Source organism: Pectinophora gossypiella, chromosome 8 (assembly GCF_024362695.1).
Source record: "Pectinophora gossypiella chromosome 8, ilPecGoss1.1, whole genome shotgun sequence".
Classification (NCBI taxonomy): domain Eukaryota; kingdom Metazoa; phylum Arthropoda; class Insecta; order Lepidoptera; family Gelechiidae; genus Pectinophora; species Pectinophora gossypiella.
The window spans coordinates 3229141-3244203 of NC_065411.1; the positions used below are offsets into that span (position 1 = coordinate 3229141).

Consider the following 15063-nt stretch of genomic DNA (forward strand, 5'->3'; position numbering starts at 1 on the left):
GCCAGACTTTTATTCAGTAACAAAATCTAATTACATCAATAAAATCAAAACAACCTCTACATTCACGTGTATACTCAGAAAAAAATAGTATCTCCCTAGCATCATCCCGTTTTTCACAGGGCCCGCTTACCTAACCTGAAGATTTGACAGGTCCGATTTTTTACAGAAGCGACTGCCTGTCTGACCTTCCAACCTACGAAGGGAAAACCAGCCAGATTAGGTTAGCTCCGAAAATGCATTTCTCGGGAATGTGGGTATCCTCACGATGTTTACCTTCACTGCTGACTACGTGATAATTATTTATGATTTGGAAAAACAGAATCTACAATCATTGGCTTGAGCCTGCGACCTCAAAGTGAGAAACAAGCGTTCTACCAACTGGGCTAAAATAGAATATCAAAGCATTAAAAGAAAATGAATTTTATTTGGGGTCCAGCCAGGGAGTAGTTCTCCTCAGTCGCGCCACCGTGAGTCTCAGACAAACACGTTCTTGTTTCGTAAGCGGAATATAGGGTAAGTATACCTCTTTTAACGTTTGATTAGAATGACAACAGGGGAGTTAAAAAAGGGAACATCGAAGCAATTCATCTAAAGAAGCAATATTGCAATTTAACATTTGCGCATACAAAAGTAATGTTGAGGGGAGGCCTGTGCCCAGCAGTGGGACGTGCATAGGCAGTATACATTTAGATTTATGTTTACATTATATACTATCTATTATTTGGATAATAAACATTATTAAGTGTTTTTGGGGTTCTTTTCTATGAATAATCACGTAGAAATTACATATTTAATCATAAAATCAACGATGTTATTTTTATTTGTTAAACTAATACAAAAAGGTACTTATTTTAAAAGTGAATGGGAACTAACGGCACTCTTTTTCATTTATTTTTATAAGTAAAGTAAATTAAAATCCTAATAGATAGGTAATCATGATGCTCATTGATGACTTCGCGCACCACTTTGCTAGGTTTCTGGGACCCCTAGGGGTCCGTTGATCCAGTTAAGAACCACTGGATTAGCGCGAAAGAGACAAAAGATTTGTTTCATTCGCACTGACGGTACGAAAGTGACGAGTCACTTACATTCAAATCGTCAATTTGTTTCGAAATCCAACGTGGCACGAGGAATGAAGGCGATATCGGGTGCTCGGGCAGAGTTTGTATGAGACCGTGGCTCGCTTCACCTTGTTTCCTATGTTGGAAAATCTCCGGAACTTAGAATGCTCTAGGGACATGCATTGAGGGTAAAACTTACTGATGTTTAGCAACATAAGCGCTGGGAACGAGGAAGCAGTTGGATTCTTTATACATCACGTCACGTTTTTTGCTGCATGGCCAGGCGATACTCCACGCTTCGTTCTGAAAAGATAATCATAGTTGAAGCATGTCTAATGACTGGTCCCTTCTATATATTTAAGATTTGGTATCAATGCTCGCCACTGATGCTTTTTTTATACTTTAGGTTTGGACCGCAGTATACAGAGTTTCTAGACAACGTACTTAATGAAAAAAAACTTTGAGGGTTGATTCACACCATGAATTCCGAGTTGATGTCAAGTAGAATTTTCCGTCGCAAAAGTATGACAATGAAAACAATTTAAAAAGACACCATCATGATTTTTCCGAGAGGAAATTCTACTTGATATCAACTCAGAATCATGGTGTGAATCATCCCTCAAAGTTTTCGTTACGTTGTCACTAACACCCATACATTATAACTACCTGTAAGTACCTACTTGTACACGGTGTAAATGACATCGTACGAATACTGAGGGGGATGATTCGGCTCATGATTCTGAGTTTATATCAAGTTGAATTTTTTATCGCAAAAGTTGAACGCAAGTTGAAAATAATTTAAAATGAATTGCAAAAACATCGTGAATTAGAAAATTTCCGCTTGATATTAACTCAGATCAAGGTCTGAATCATCTTCCTCAGTTTTCGGTAACACTCTGTATTGTTACTGTATTTCGCCATGGTGTACCTAGATGTCGCTAACCGTATAAGCTTATATATGAAAACAAGTGACATCTAGTGACAATGTGTAGTATCATTAGGATTAGCTTCATTTTCATTCATTAAATTTAATATCTCTGTCTTTGTCCGTGGTATTGATAAAAATGATTATGAGATATTTAAGAATACAAGGTAGGTACTTATACACGATTAAACAACAAAATGATACGATCTCCACATCAAACGATAACACTTAACCGGTCTGTGTTTAAAGTTAAATTTATATTAGGTAAGTTTAATTTTGTATCAATTACCGTTCTGGCTCCTTTGAACGTTTTCTGTAGCTTTTTTCTCTCAAGTTCTCGCAGACGTCTCGCTTCTGTCAGTTCGTTTTCCTGTAAACATTAAAATATTTATCAATGTTATCAATGAGGGACTTTTCTGGTTATTTTTTTTTTTATTATGTTCCCAAAAATAATATAGACGGGGTTGTCCAGATTTGAATTATCGGGTATGTAATTATTCAAAAATATAATGACAATGTACACCAACCACCACCTCCACCAACTCGCATTGGAACAGCGTGGTGGAGTTATGCTTCATACCCCCTCCGGTTGATTGAGGAGAGGCCTGTGCCCAGCAGTGGGACGTATATAGGCAGTTTATGTATGTACAATGACAATGTGATGGCAGAAACATATTATTATAGAAAATATTTTTTGCTTGCAATTTAGATCAGATAATGTATAATATAATGTTGCTACCTATATTGCTTCTCTTACTTTTGATCAGAATAATAATGGGAGGAAAATGTGTTGTGCCTGGGTGTAATAACAAGGGTAATCATTTATACCCAAAAACAAAGATAAAAGATGCATGTCTGTTTATTATATGTTCAAGTGCTTGATATTTGGATCAGATACATTATATTTATAATTATATTGCTTATCTTTATTCTGATCAGAATAATGATGGCTGGAAGATGTGTAGTGCCTGCTTAACAATTATTTTTATATAAAATATACCTTTGTCTTTAGGTTATATTTTTGAATAATTATATATGTATATACTTATCCCGAGTAATGAAAAAATAGGTTATTGGGTACTTTTCTAGATCATAAATAAATTACCTACCAAATAAAGACAGATCTAAAGGTGACGAAAATCATTTTTTATTTCTATTTAATTTATTTATGATTTTTAATAAAGAAAAATGTAATAATTAGTGCGACATTCTGTCACTTTTTCCATGATGGCACGGGATGCTTTTTCTTTTTTTTTAGAACGGCAACTCTCCGCTCCCCACCAGTGTCTGAGCTAGGTTTACCTCACCCCCCCCTCGAACGTGGTTTAGACTTGAAACGTATGGCGTCAGACGTCACACACAGACACGCAGATGCGCGTGTACGATAACGTCAATGTGTAGTGTCTGTGTAAAACGACGTTGTTTGAAGTGTCCGGGGTGTGCTAAATGGTAACTGATTTGACTAGTTGGAAACTATCCTATTATCACGTCAAAAGAAGAAGAAAATAAAGAAGAAGAAGAAAAGATCACGTTAAATATGAACAGCGCCATCTATATATTTTTTGGGGAAGGTAGTCTGGAAAGTCGATCAATCTGAAGCAGCAAATCCAACCAGAGATGCTTACCTGTTAATGAGTTGATAAAAGTTCACTCATTGTTAGGTTAAACGCTATGCTAAGCCCAGTGGGCGAACTCTTTCAATATAAAAGTTTACACTATAAAATGCTCAGAGCCTGATGGGCCATAAACTAAGCACTTACTATTTCATCCTGATAGATGTAATGTGTTGTCTCTTCCACATCAGGCCTGAAATAGATTATACATATTAATAGATGTAGAAGGCAATGTTGCTAATTCGTGTAAACACCATCTAATTTTATTTTAAGTTATATCCGTCATTTTCTTAACCTCCGAAAAGGAAAGGGACGGGTAATCGACAAGCATAAAATTTATGGAACACACGTCAATTTTAAGCACAAATCTAAAACAACCGTCTAAAAATTTTACGCACACGTCAAACGGTTTGCATACCAGCGTGATACCTTTTTGATTCGCCCGGGTTATTCATTCATTTGTTCATTATTCCTAAAATTAAGAGCTGTCAATCATCCGTCCCTTTCATTTTCGGCGGGTATGAAAATGACAGGTATAACTTAAAATTAATTTAGGAGGTGTCTGCAGGAATCGGGGCCAATATGAGAGTATTTCCTAAATCTCGATGCAAAGGGGCCACTATATTTTTTGAATTAGGAATTGTATTTTTACGGTTGAAAATTGAACCAAAAACCATCAGAGTACTAATGTCATAATGAATAATAAATTATAATATTTGACTCCTCATGACAGACATATACGTATTATAACACAACAACATATAAAATACTAGAGAACATCCATCAGTTGCTTCTGTCAAACCTTAATTAAAAGAGCATTATCTTCATTATATACTATATGTATATATTTGTATGTATGTATATACGTTTTTTTTTGTTTTTTGAACACTTTGTGCCTTCCCACGTTATTGACCTCTCACACCATGCGGGGTTGGCTGGAAGAGATCTCTTTTAGAGATAAGTCCACCTTTTGTATTACTATTTATTTATTTATTTATTTATTTGTACACAATGAAACAGACACAGGAAACATACAAAGAAAACATACTACTACTACTATACTATTTTTATTTTTTGGCATTAATTATGTAATAATATGTACAATTAAGAGTAAATAAGTCATTGTACAAATTGATAGTAATAAAACTTGCTTTGTTTACTTTCCAAAAGGGTCCCAAATTCTAGTGTGCCCAAGGTCTCCAGCATAGCTTAAGACGGCCCTACCCACCCCTAGTTTTATAGACATGACTATGAATTGTTATGTTTGCGTGAAAAAGGGAACTATTACTTCTTGCTTTTAATTAACTACCTGTTTATCAAAGACAGAATGTTTATCATTCAAGAGTTGAAAGCATAAATAAAACTGCATCCATGAAAAACAAAACAAGTCTGGGCTTTTGAACTTTAGATTAGTTTTTGCTGAGAACTACACCAGTATGCATCATCCATACTAATATTACGAATGGGAAAGTACGTTCGTCTGTCTGTCTGTTACCCTTTTACGCTTAAACTGCAGGACCGATTTAGATAAAATTTGGTATGGAGATTTTAGATCTAAGCACAAACTGGACAGTCCATGATAAAATCTCATTCTTACCGCGTACTAAGTACGAGTAGGACAGCCAGTTTGCACGCGCTCTCTCTTATCCCTTTACGGCTTACGGCCATTTAGACTAAAGTAAGACCCAGAGGGGGTGAGGTAAATCTAGCTCGGCGCCCGATACAAATTGGTGCGGGGCGGAGTTACTATTCTATACGCAGTATTATTCTTTATTCTATGATCCGGGGAGGAAGATAATGGCCCCGATTCCTGCAGACACCTCCTAATTTTACTTTAAGTTATTATACCTGTCATTTTCTTATCCAACAAAAAGGAAAGGGACGGATGATTGACAGCTCTTAATGTTAGGAAGAATGAGTAAATGAACGAATAACCCGGGCGAATCAAAAAGGTATTTCGCTGGTATGCAAACGGTTCGATATGTGTTGTCAACTTAATTCTGTCGGGTTATTAGCCAATGCAAAATTTTTATACGGTTGTTTTAGATTTGTGCTTAAAATTGACGTGTGTTCCATAAATTTTATGCTTGTCGATTCGAGACGGGCCCTTTCCTTTTCGGCGGATAAGAGAATGACAGATATAACTTAAAATAAAATTAGATGATGTTTATAGGAATTAGCACCAATATGGTTTTTATTTTTGAATTATCTCCTAGGCGGATGAAAAGAAATGGCGCATGCGATAATCGAATTCCACGCGGACAGGGTCGCGGGCGGAGACTTAGTTCTGGAATATTCTAGACGGTTCATTTCTGTTTACTCATCGCTAAGTTTATTTAACATCCACCAACAAAATATGGAGCTTTACAAAGTTTTCTCGAAAACGAAATGTTTGCCTGACATCCACCTACAAGTTGAACGCAAAGGAATTATTTTGTAAGTTATAAATAAACGATCTTTCATCGAGTTATACATTGTTTGAGGTTTGCGCGGTTATTATCATAATTAATATACGAGTACATAATACCGGATTCTTACCACGTAACAAACGAACGGCACAGAAATAAGGTAGATGGTAGATATGTTTGTCTTTAGAAAATTATCACTCCTTGATAATGTCACTTGCAGGGCTAAAATCTCGGGAGTTTCAAATCCCTGATTTTAACACGGTAACAACCCGGTATCATGTGTTTTCATCGGGTTGATGATGCAAATGTTGTCAATCTTAACCGGTACAAAATAATACCTGTAGTAACTGTTCTATTAACAATTCCACTCGATGCGATTCTGTCACATCGATTTCGATTCTTCTCTGTTATCAAAATCTTCATACATCATAATAAGTAGTTTATTTTGACCTGAACCACACACTGGACACTGCATACAAAAATCTCATTATTACCGTGTGCCGCCTAACGCGTGCAATCCGCGTGCATCTCGCTCACACTTATTCCCCCCTTCACCCTTATTTACTAAAGTCACACCCGGACAATTCATACAAAGAACTTCGTTTTACACTGACACTACACATTGACGTTATCGTAGACACGCATCTGTGGTTTGACGACTGACGCCCATACGATTGAAGACTAAAGTAAACCGGGGTTTGAGTTTAAACCTATCTACCTAGCTCAGTTGCCGTCCTATAAGTAGTATTATTCCTTATTCTATGCCAAAGTAAGACGGGATGAGGTCGTGAATTGAAGCTGAGAGGAGAGTTACTGCTCTGTGTACGTAGTTACCATTCCTTATTCTATGCGATAAATGAGCCAACTCTCTTGTCTATGCGATTAATAAAACGAATCTATTGGCTCAATTATCGCGTCGCGCGCGTTATTCATGTTGTAAGTAAGTATAATTACGATATCTGGCCACTAATAGTAGTATTAATTTTATTTATTTACTTACCTTTACTTACATATATTTATATTGATTGATAACAGATAGATTTAAATGTTTATATGAGAGGGTACTTTGTTGAAAAGCTAGTTAAAGAAGCTAAATTAAAGGTAAGTATAATATACAGGATGGTAATGACATCGTAACGAATACTGAGGGAATACTAATTGAGACCATGATTCTGAGTTAATATCAAGTGGAATTTTCCACTTCCATACTTTTGCGAGGGAAAATTCCACTTGATATCAACTCAGAATTATAGTCTGAATCATTCCTCAAAGTTTTCGTTACGATGTCACTATCACCCTGTATGTACACATACGCAGCTAAAGCCAGTTTGATCTCGAGTCCGCATTCGACGATGATATCGTGAGCCTCTTGCACTGTCAGCGTCGAGGTGTCGATGCCATTGATGCTCATCAGGAGGTCTCCCACTTTGATCCCAGCATGCTCCGCCCTGCTGCTATCTCGCACCTACGAATTTTATTTCAATGTTAATTCCAGGAAAAATATTCAATTATTTACTATCATCACAATATTTCTCATTGGAGTAGCCAGCGACCACGGCATTTCAGTTCAAGTCTTCTGGTTTAGATTAGTTTTGACCTGGCCTTTCTTTAAAACATCCAGTAGGCTCTGCATGGTAACCGCGACGCGCGCGGCGCGAATTGTAGCGAGGTCTTCGACTAATAGCCGTTTGATGTTCATATACGTAGATAGTATGCGTATCGTTTATTGGTCGAAGCGCTCAATAAAAATCGCGCCGCGGTTTTCATGCAGACTCGATTGGATGATCGCGGTATGTACACCTCAGCCTCCCTATTCCAATTCTACCATATTATTTTTCTTTTCTTTTCTACGTGCTTATTGTAGATTTGCCAGAAATGACATGATATGAATGACACACACCGCCTTACAAATAAAAGTTCAACACGTGGTGAAAGTATTTGACAGCCACGCGAAGTTCAATCCAATTATTTGATCATTTTTGGACTCAATTTAGCTTGGCTGGCATATATTTATACATACGTTGACCGCTTGTAACATAGTTACACTTTGAATCGTCAATTTTTACATAACGAACGTCTCATCCGCCTAAAACTACTTAGCCATAGAGGCAGCCAAACAGCTCGCGACACCAAACGACGCCCTGAGCCGAGGTTCGCGCTCAACTGAGCACCCTCAGGCCTGTTGTCTTAAACGTTGTACCGGGTGAGAACCTTCAGCGCTCCCCATTTGTCCGGCCAAGTAGTAAAGTTAATGCCATCTGCGGCAAATCTACAATAAGTCACGTCAAACAAAAAGCCTAAAACTACTGCAGCTTCTCACAACCTGTATAGCCAGGGAAAAGAAGCTACAAGAAAAACCTCGTCACAAAATAGATAATCTTCAACAGCAATTGTTGATTGAAACGAGTTGATACGGCACAATTGGCCTTAAGAGTGTTTGAAGAGACGACAATGTCAGTCTATGAATAGATATGAATGAAAGGGGATCAGGCTTATTAAATATCGATCCAAAATGCAACATCGGAACAATGGTTCGTAGACTACGAATACCCTGGAAGATTGATAGGGAGCAGGAATTTTGAATGAGTAGTGTTTGTGAATTATTGAATGCACCGGGAAATCCGAATTTCTACTCGGGAGTTTGCGTACATGCCGATTTTGGCTAACAAGCGTGAAAGGAAATGGACTATTGTAGCGTAAATTCAATTCACGCACACAAAATTATCCAAATTAAAGTCTGCTACGTCCATAATTAATTTTGAGCGGAAAATATTCGCTTAATTTTACATAAATATGTATATTTATATCCAGTATCGTTTCAATGCTGATAAGGATGTATTTTGTAGTATAAAAGTTATGTTCCTAGTACCAAGATTACATTTGGGAAACCCCTGTTTTCTCGTGAACCTATTAAATTGACCCACGAGTAGCACTCCTCACCAGCCATGCTTAAGTCCCATGTGCCTATATTTTATCCCAGCGGCCTAAACCAATGATTTAAAATTTGTTTTTGAATTCATGTTTGAATTATAAATGATTCTCACGTGCTCAGCGGTGAAGGAAAACATCGTGAGGAAACCCACATTCTTGAGAAATGCGTTTCGGGGATATGTGACCTAACCTGTATTGGGCTGGTTTTCTCTTCGCATTGGAAGGTCAGACAGGCAGTCGCTTCTGTAAAAAACCGGACCTGTCAAATCAAATAGATAATGCTAGGGAGATGATGATTCTGATGATTCCATATTATTATTAGTAAGAAAAAAAATAACTATCTACCAATTATCAATGTTCCAAATACGTATGAATTAACTCATAAAGTAGAATTCAGTGGCTGAAAGCCCGAGCCGGAATTTCTATCTTCTAAGTATTCCGTGCAATTTATTCTTCTATCATGTGGGTTGTCAGGTTGAAGTACCAACCGGGTTACTATTGAGCCGCCAAAGGCCCCTGACATGGCTCATGTAACGACTTCTTACTTACATCAGTAAGTAGTAACCGGGACTAACGGCTTAACGTGCCTTCCGAAGCACGGACCATCTTACTTTTGGACAATCTGGTGGTCAGCCAGTAATTTTCTAACCAAACTAGGGACCACAAAGTAATTTTTGTGATATGTCCCTACTGGGTATCGAACCCGGGACCTCCGGATCGTGAGCCCAACCGCTGGACCACGGAGGTCGTTTACCTCTCATTTACCTCTTAGTAAACATTTTGTATTATGATCGAGTGCTAGGCATAATCGGTTTGTATGTGTGTATTACTCATTTTGCCCTTTCGTTACCGCAGTCACTGAAGTCGAAGATTTGGGTTAGAAATAAAATCACAAAGAGAGTTATTTTATTTTAATTCCCTTTTCCCTCCAAGGGCCTGAGGCAAAACGATCAGTATCTGTTCCAACGATCATTTTAATTGTCAGAAGCAGCCGTTCATCCCACTTTGTTGAAACCGGACTGTAATAAAATTAATAACGAGAAATGGGTTTAAGGAAAAATTGGGAAATGCAAGTCGGGAAACGCTGTTCGAGATCTAAAGAGCGCTTTATCTTTTGTCTGTCGGGGTGAGATGTTTCTTTTTTTAAATAATAAACGTCGGTTGGTTCAGTTTATTAGTTATTTTATAATTCCAACGCGTGACTTGACATTCATTAGGCTCACTTTTGTACTATTTCTTTCCCGATTACTCTAGCCATAGAGGCAGACAATCAGCTCGCGACACCAAACACTTCAGGACCCCGATACCGACCCCGCCGGCGTGGTCGACGATTTCCCTCATCCAGCGCTTATCGCTATCGACCCACTAGGGTCGATTAATTCTTTCAAATATTTTTCCTCTCAGACGACGCCCTGAGCCGAGGTTCGCGCCCAACTGGGCACCCTCAGGCTGTTGTCTTAAACGTTGTATCGAGTGAAAGCCTTCAGCGCTCCCTATTTGTCCGGCCAAGTAGTTAATGCCATCTGCGGCAAATTTACAATAAGTCACGTCAAAAAAAAGTACCATTTCTTTTCTTACTAGCTTATTCCCGCGGCTTCACTCGCGTTAAATTCGGCGTAACACGGTCCCCTTTTCCTAATCTAATCTAATCGAGCCTGGAAGATCCCACTGCTGGGCAAAGGCCTTCCTCTTTCCATTCCTCCGTCCCGGGGGGTTTCTTTCCCCCTTTTCCTAATGTATCAAAATTTAGCTTCCTACCTTAAATACTGCAAAAAGTCCCATATATAATTCCACCCCCCTTTTGAAGGGGCTCCGCAAAAAATAATGCATTATTTGTTAGTCACAACTAGTCCGCATACTCACCGACTTTTAGCTTTCTACTTTGAAAATTGCGGAACGCTCCATACAAACTTCCACCCCCCATTTTAGGGAAGTGGGTGGGTTAGAAAGAGACAAAATATAGCCTTTGTCACCTTTGTCAGTTTACAGTTCGAGCCGGGATAAAAAGATTATCAAATTGTGTTTTAGGTTGTCCTATGTGCAATCTCTCTCTTAATTTAAGAGCTGCGCTCTTGTCAGTGGAGTAATCGCTATTCCTCTCTTCTTCCCGCCAAATCCTTTACCTCCTGATACGACACGTCCTGTACCTTCTCTTTTATTTGTTTCATAAATTTTCTCCTAGATCTACCCCTTCCTCTCTTCCCGTCAATTTTTCCTTCTATGATGTTTGTTATAAATGAATCGTGTCGTATCAGGTGACCAATCATATTTTCTCTCCGGTTCGGTTGTCTATAGTCTTCACTCCTTCGGTCCCATGTGCAATAACTAATAAATAAGTACTTTCTAGTACAGTGAGTTGTTTACGAACCTGGGTGACTCGCAGTGGGGTGTCGTAGTAGGACCCCCCGGCGAGATTGAACCCCCAGATAGTGTCCTCAAAGTTCACTCTCTCATGGACCCCCTCGTTGCGTGACTCCCAAGAGGGCCTAGCAGCTGCCTTCTTCAACTCTAGCTCGAGAGCCTTCGGTAATTTGCGCTGAAATTGTCTCTTTGTTAGTCAATAACTTCAAGAACTTCGATGCAAACGAACTTGGGATTTTTGTTTGAAAAAAATTCTGGAGAATTGTCTTGAGAAATAAAAGTTTATGATCTGTACGAGTAGTACTATATAAAAATCTTATTACAAAATACAATTTGAAGGATAACTTAAAAAATAATTAGAGATTTTATGGAAACACGGATCTCGCAAGTGCTCGTTTCTTGTTGCTTGAAATGGGGTTATCTTTATAGACCTTATACAATATGAACCATTAATATAATTATAAAAACTGAAAATTCACTTACATTTTTAAATTTTTCATCCATTATTATAAGGGCCTGTACGCTAAAGTTGCGGAAAATAAACTTAGTTAGCGTTAAAATTGCTGTAAAAACACTTTTTGTTCCCGTGAGGCGGCTGAATAATGAATTTGTACTGGTGCTTATTCATTCATTATCTTAATCAGTGATGCATAGGCCAAGGGGCCTCCTCTTAATTGGACGGTATTAATAAATTGACTGCCACAACAACGCAAATAAAACACATTAATTATAATGCGACGGTCACGTTAAGAATTTTTGTTTTACCCAACAATTCCCGACCAACTTTTACCTAGAAACATGTATCGAGGAAATTCTTTTCTTCGTATATTTACACGCGTGATAATGATTATGTTAAAACCCATACAAGCTAGCTTCTGTTGCGAAATGTAATACAACATTTTTCCGGCTTTTCGCAGTAATATAAATACGTGGATTTTAAATGAAATATTTTGTTTCATGACGTATTTTCGATACTGTTCTTCCATTAGCAAATAAATTATAATTATATTATTATAATTATTATGAGCCGTGTTTTTTTTATGTGATCGAAGCTTTTTATGTACCTGCTTCTTTTTCTTTTAAATTGTATACAAACTATTTTGCAATGATGGTATCCTAGAAGGATGAAACTTGACCAAATTGGAGATGTCATTAGTCTACTCTGAACCAGCACGCATGGATGAAGCAAGAGAAGTCAAATTCAAATTCAAATATACACTTCTCATCAAAAAAATCGAAACACTTCCGTTTTCATTGTTTCTGTCCGAATTTAACACAAAAAAGAATTCATACGATGAAAAAAAATACATAAATGTATAGCTGGCAGTTTGGCCATTACAGTAATAAGCGAAAATTCTAAATTCAAAATTAGAATTTCATTTGTTTATCTTATAAACGAAATGAATCACTGTTTTGAGACAAATGTGTGTTTAGGGTTGGAGTACATTTAGCGTTTAAAAACTAAAAATTGGCGCCTATCCTTAAACTTTTTGTTTTTTATTTCAATACTGTGACTTTGGGACGTCTGAAAAAAGGTTTTTTTTCTAAAACGTATGGATACTTCGCCCACAGAAGCCGCCCAAGTTGTGGCATTGCTGGATTCTGGCCTTAGTCAGCGTGTTGTGGCTGCAAGACTGCATCTAAGCCTGTCATCTGTTCATAGAGTCTATAAACGTTATCGGGAGACTGGTTTGTTCACGCGCCGTTCAGGATCTGGCAGGAATCGGGTCACTTCTGAGCGAGATGATCGATTTATTGTAACAACTTCTTTAAGAAATCGACGCCTTAACGCTTTTCAACTGCAGCAGCGGCTTCGTGTTGTACGAAGGGTGGCTGTAAGTGACTCTACAATTAGAAGAAGGTTGAAGGATCGTGGACTGGTACCGCATAAGCCAGCAAATGGGCCGAAATTAACTGCAGACCATCGAAGAGCGCGCCTTAACTTTGCACGTGAGCACCTAAATTGGTCATACCTACAGTGGAGCAAAGTTCTCTTTTCTGATGAGTGTAAAATTATGCTGTATGGTAACGACGGAAGGAACAAGGTCTACAGAAGAGACGGAGAACGCTATGCACAATGCTGCATTGAAGAAAAGGTCAGCTATGGTGGCGGTTCTGTAGGTATGACCAATTTAGGTGCTCACGTGCAAAGTTAAGGCGCGCTCTTCGATGGTCTGCAGTTAATTTCGGCCCATTTGCTGGCTTATGCGGTACCAGTCCACGATCCTTCAACCTTCTTCTAATTGTAGAGTCACTTACAGCCACCCTTCGTACAACACGAAGCCGCTGCTGCAGTTGAAAAGCGTTAAGGCGTCGATTTCTTAAAGAAGTTGTTACAATAAATCGATCATCTCGCTCAGAAGTGACCCGATTCCTGCCAGATCCTGAACGGCGCGTGAACAAACCAGTCTCCCGATAACGTTTATAGACTCTATGAACAGATGACAGGCTTAGATGCAGTCTTGCAGCCACAACACGCTGACTAAGGCCAGAATCCAGCAATGCCACAACTTGGGCGGCTTCTGTGGGCGAAGTATCCATACGTTTTAGAAAAAAAACCTTTTTTCAGACGTCCCAAAGTCACAGTATTGAAATAAAAAACAAAAAGTTTAAGGATAGGCGCCAATTTTTAGTTTTTAAACGCTAAATGTACTCCAACCCTAAACACACATTCCCAAAACAGTGATTCATTTCGTTTATAAGATAAACAAATGAAATTCTAATTTTGAATTTAGAATTTTCGCTTATTACTGTAATGGCCAAACTGCCAGCTATACATTTATGTATTTTTTTTTCATCGTATGAATTCTTTTTTGTGTTAAATTCGGACAGAAACAATGAAAACGGAAGTGTTTCGATTTTTTTGATGAGAAGTGTATTTATTTCAGACATTAACACACCCATAGGGGTTAGTATGAAAGGCAACTTAATAGCTAATGTTATCTTAACAATGGTGCTAATTCCTGTAAATACCATCTAATTTTATTTTAAGTTATATTTGTCATTTTCTTATCCGCCGAAAAGGAAAAGGACGGGTAATCGACAAGCATAAAATTTATGGAATACACGTCAATTTTAAGGACAAATCTAAAACAACCGTCTAAAAATTTTACATCAGTCAATAACCCGACACAGGTAAGTAGACAGCACGTCAAACGGATTGCACACCAGCGACATACCTTTTTGATTCGCCCGGGTTATTCATTCATTTACTCATTCTTCCTAAAATTAAGAGCTGTGAATCATCCGTCCCTTTCCTTTTCGACGGATATGAAAATGACGCATATAACTTAAAATAAAATTAGGCGGTGTCTGCCGGAATCGGGGCCACTATACTTATAAATAAGGGAATAATTTTTAGGAAAAATTATTGTTTTTAGTTTTTGTAAATTATTTTAAATTCTATAACTTTGCGTCGGAAAATTCAATTTGATATCAACTCGGAATCATGGTCTGAGTCATCCCTCCAAGTTTTCGTTACGATATCACTAACACGCTGTATAGTCGTTTTGTCTCCTTACATTTATTTGCTTTATTTGAAGTTGTGATTTAGTGTCTAAGGAACAATAGACAAAGTCATGTTCCAGAAAGGGGCGGCATTATCCCCTTTTGGGGTCACATTATTCATAAGCTGAAATGGCGGTTGTTGATAGAGTCTTTGTTAGATGATCTAAGCTTCCATCGCTGATAAAAGTGTTGAGATGTAAAAGTTTTGTCCAAATCTGTCTTTTACTTTTAACTAGAAAGGTCATAGATTGACTACT

At 37.9% G+C, this 15063-nt stretch overlaps 1 protein-coding gene across 1 annotated transcript; it reads right to left on the reverse strand.

The window, feature by feature from the left end:
- Window positions 1–1192: 1192 nt before the first annotated feature.
- LOC126368989 (PDZ domain-containing protein 7-like) lies at window positions 1193–11894 on the reverse strand. Its single transcript, XM_050013269.1, has 6 exons — window positions 11783–11894; window positions 11307–11474; window positions 7321–7472; window positions 3747–3792; window positions 2276–2356; window positions 1193–1364 (listed from the first exon to the last, which is right to left on the reverse strand). The coding sequence occupies exons 1-6, from the start codon at window positions 11801–11803 to the stop codon at window positions 1257–1259; spliced, it is 576 nt and encodes a 191-aa protein (XP_049869226.1). The 5' UTR covers window positions 11804–11894; the 3' UTR covers window positions 1193–1256.
- Window positions 11895–15063: the final 3169 nt, after the last annotated feature.